The sequence below is a fragment of the Merops nubicus genome, unplaced genomic scaffold, assembly GCF_000691845.1.
Source record: "Merops nubicus isolate BGI_N331 unplaced genomic scaffold, ASM69184v1 scaffold29409, whole genome shotgun sequence".
Taxonomy (NCBI): Eukaryota; Metazoa; Chordata; class Aves; order Coraciiformes; family Meropidae; genus Merops; species Merops nubicus.
In genome coordinates this window covers 1328-1697 of record NW_008630694.1, presented here as the reverse complement: position 1 = coordinate 1697, position 370 = coordinate 1328, and the positions used below count along the sequence as shown (strand labels likewise).

The following is a 370-nucleotide window of genomic DNA, read 5'->3' as shown; positions in this document are numbered from 1 at the left end:
GGCCCTGGGGACCACAGCCCCGGGCTCGGGGGGTCCCTCCAGGGCTGGAGCGCAGGTCCTGAGCATCCCCATCCCTGGGAGCAGCAGGTTGAGCCTCAGAGCTGGGTGCCTGCCTCAGCCTGGTTGTGTCCTCAGAGCGGGAGGCTGTCTGTCGGGGGGGTGACGTGGGGGTGGTGGTGACACGATGTCCACGCTCCTCTGCAGAGCCTGGAGCTGAAGGTGCCGTCGTTCTCCATGTTCGATTTGGTCTCCACCTTCTGCAATGACATCGTCAGCTCTGCCCAGAGCTTCATCTCCTCCACTTGGACCTTCTACCTGCAGGCGGATGATGGCAAAGTCGTGGTGTTTCAGGGGGGGGTGTCCCACATTC

The 370-nt window shown here is 63.5% G+C and overlaps 1 protein-coding gene across 1 annotated transcript in view; it reads left to right on the top strand.

Moving 5' to 3' along the window:
- The window catches only part of TMEM59L (transmembrane protein 59-like), a gene marked incomplete at its 5' end in the record, with an annotated part of 3044 nt that overhangs the window by 1357 nt on the left and 1317 nt on the right, over window positions 1–370 (top strand). The window contains one exon of the mRNA XM_008947394.1: window positions 205–357. Within this exon, the coding sequence (XP_008945642.1) occupies window positions 205–357 (153 nt within the window). The remainder of the gene's footprint in view (window positions 1–204; window positions 358–370) is intronic.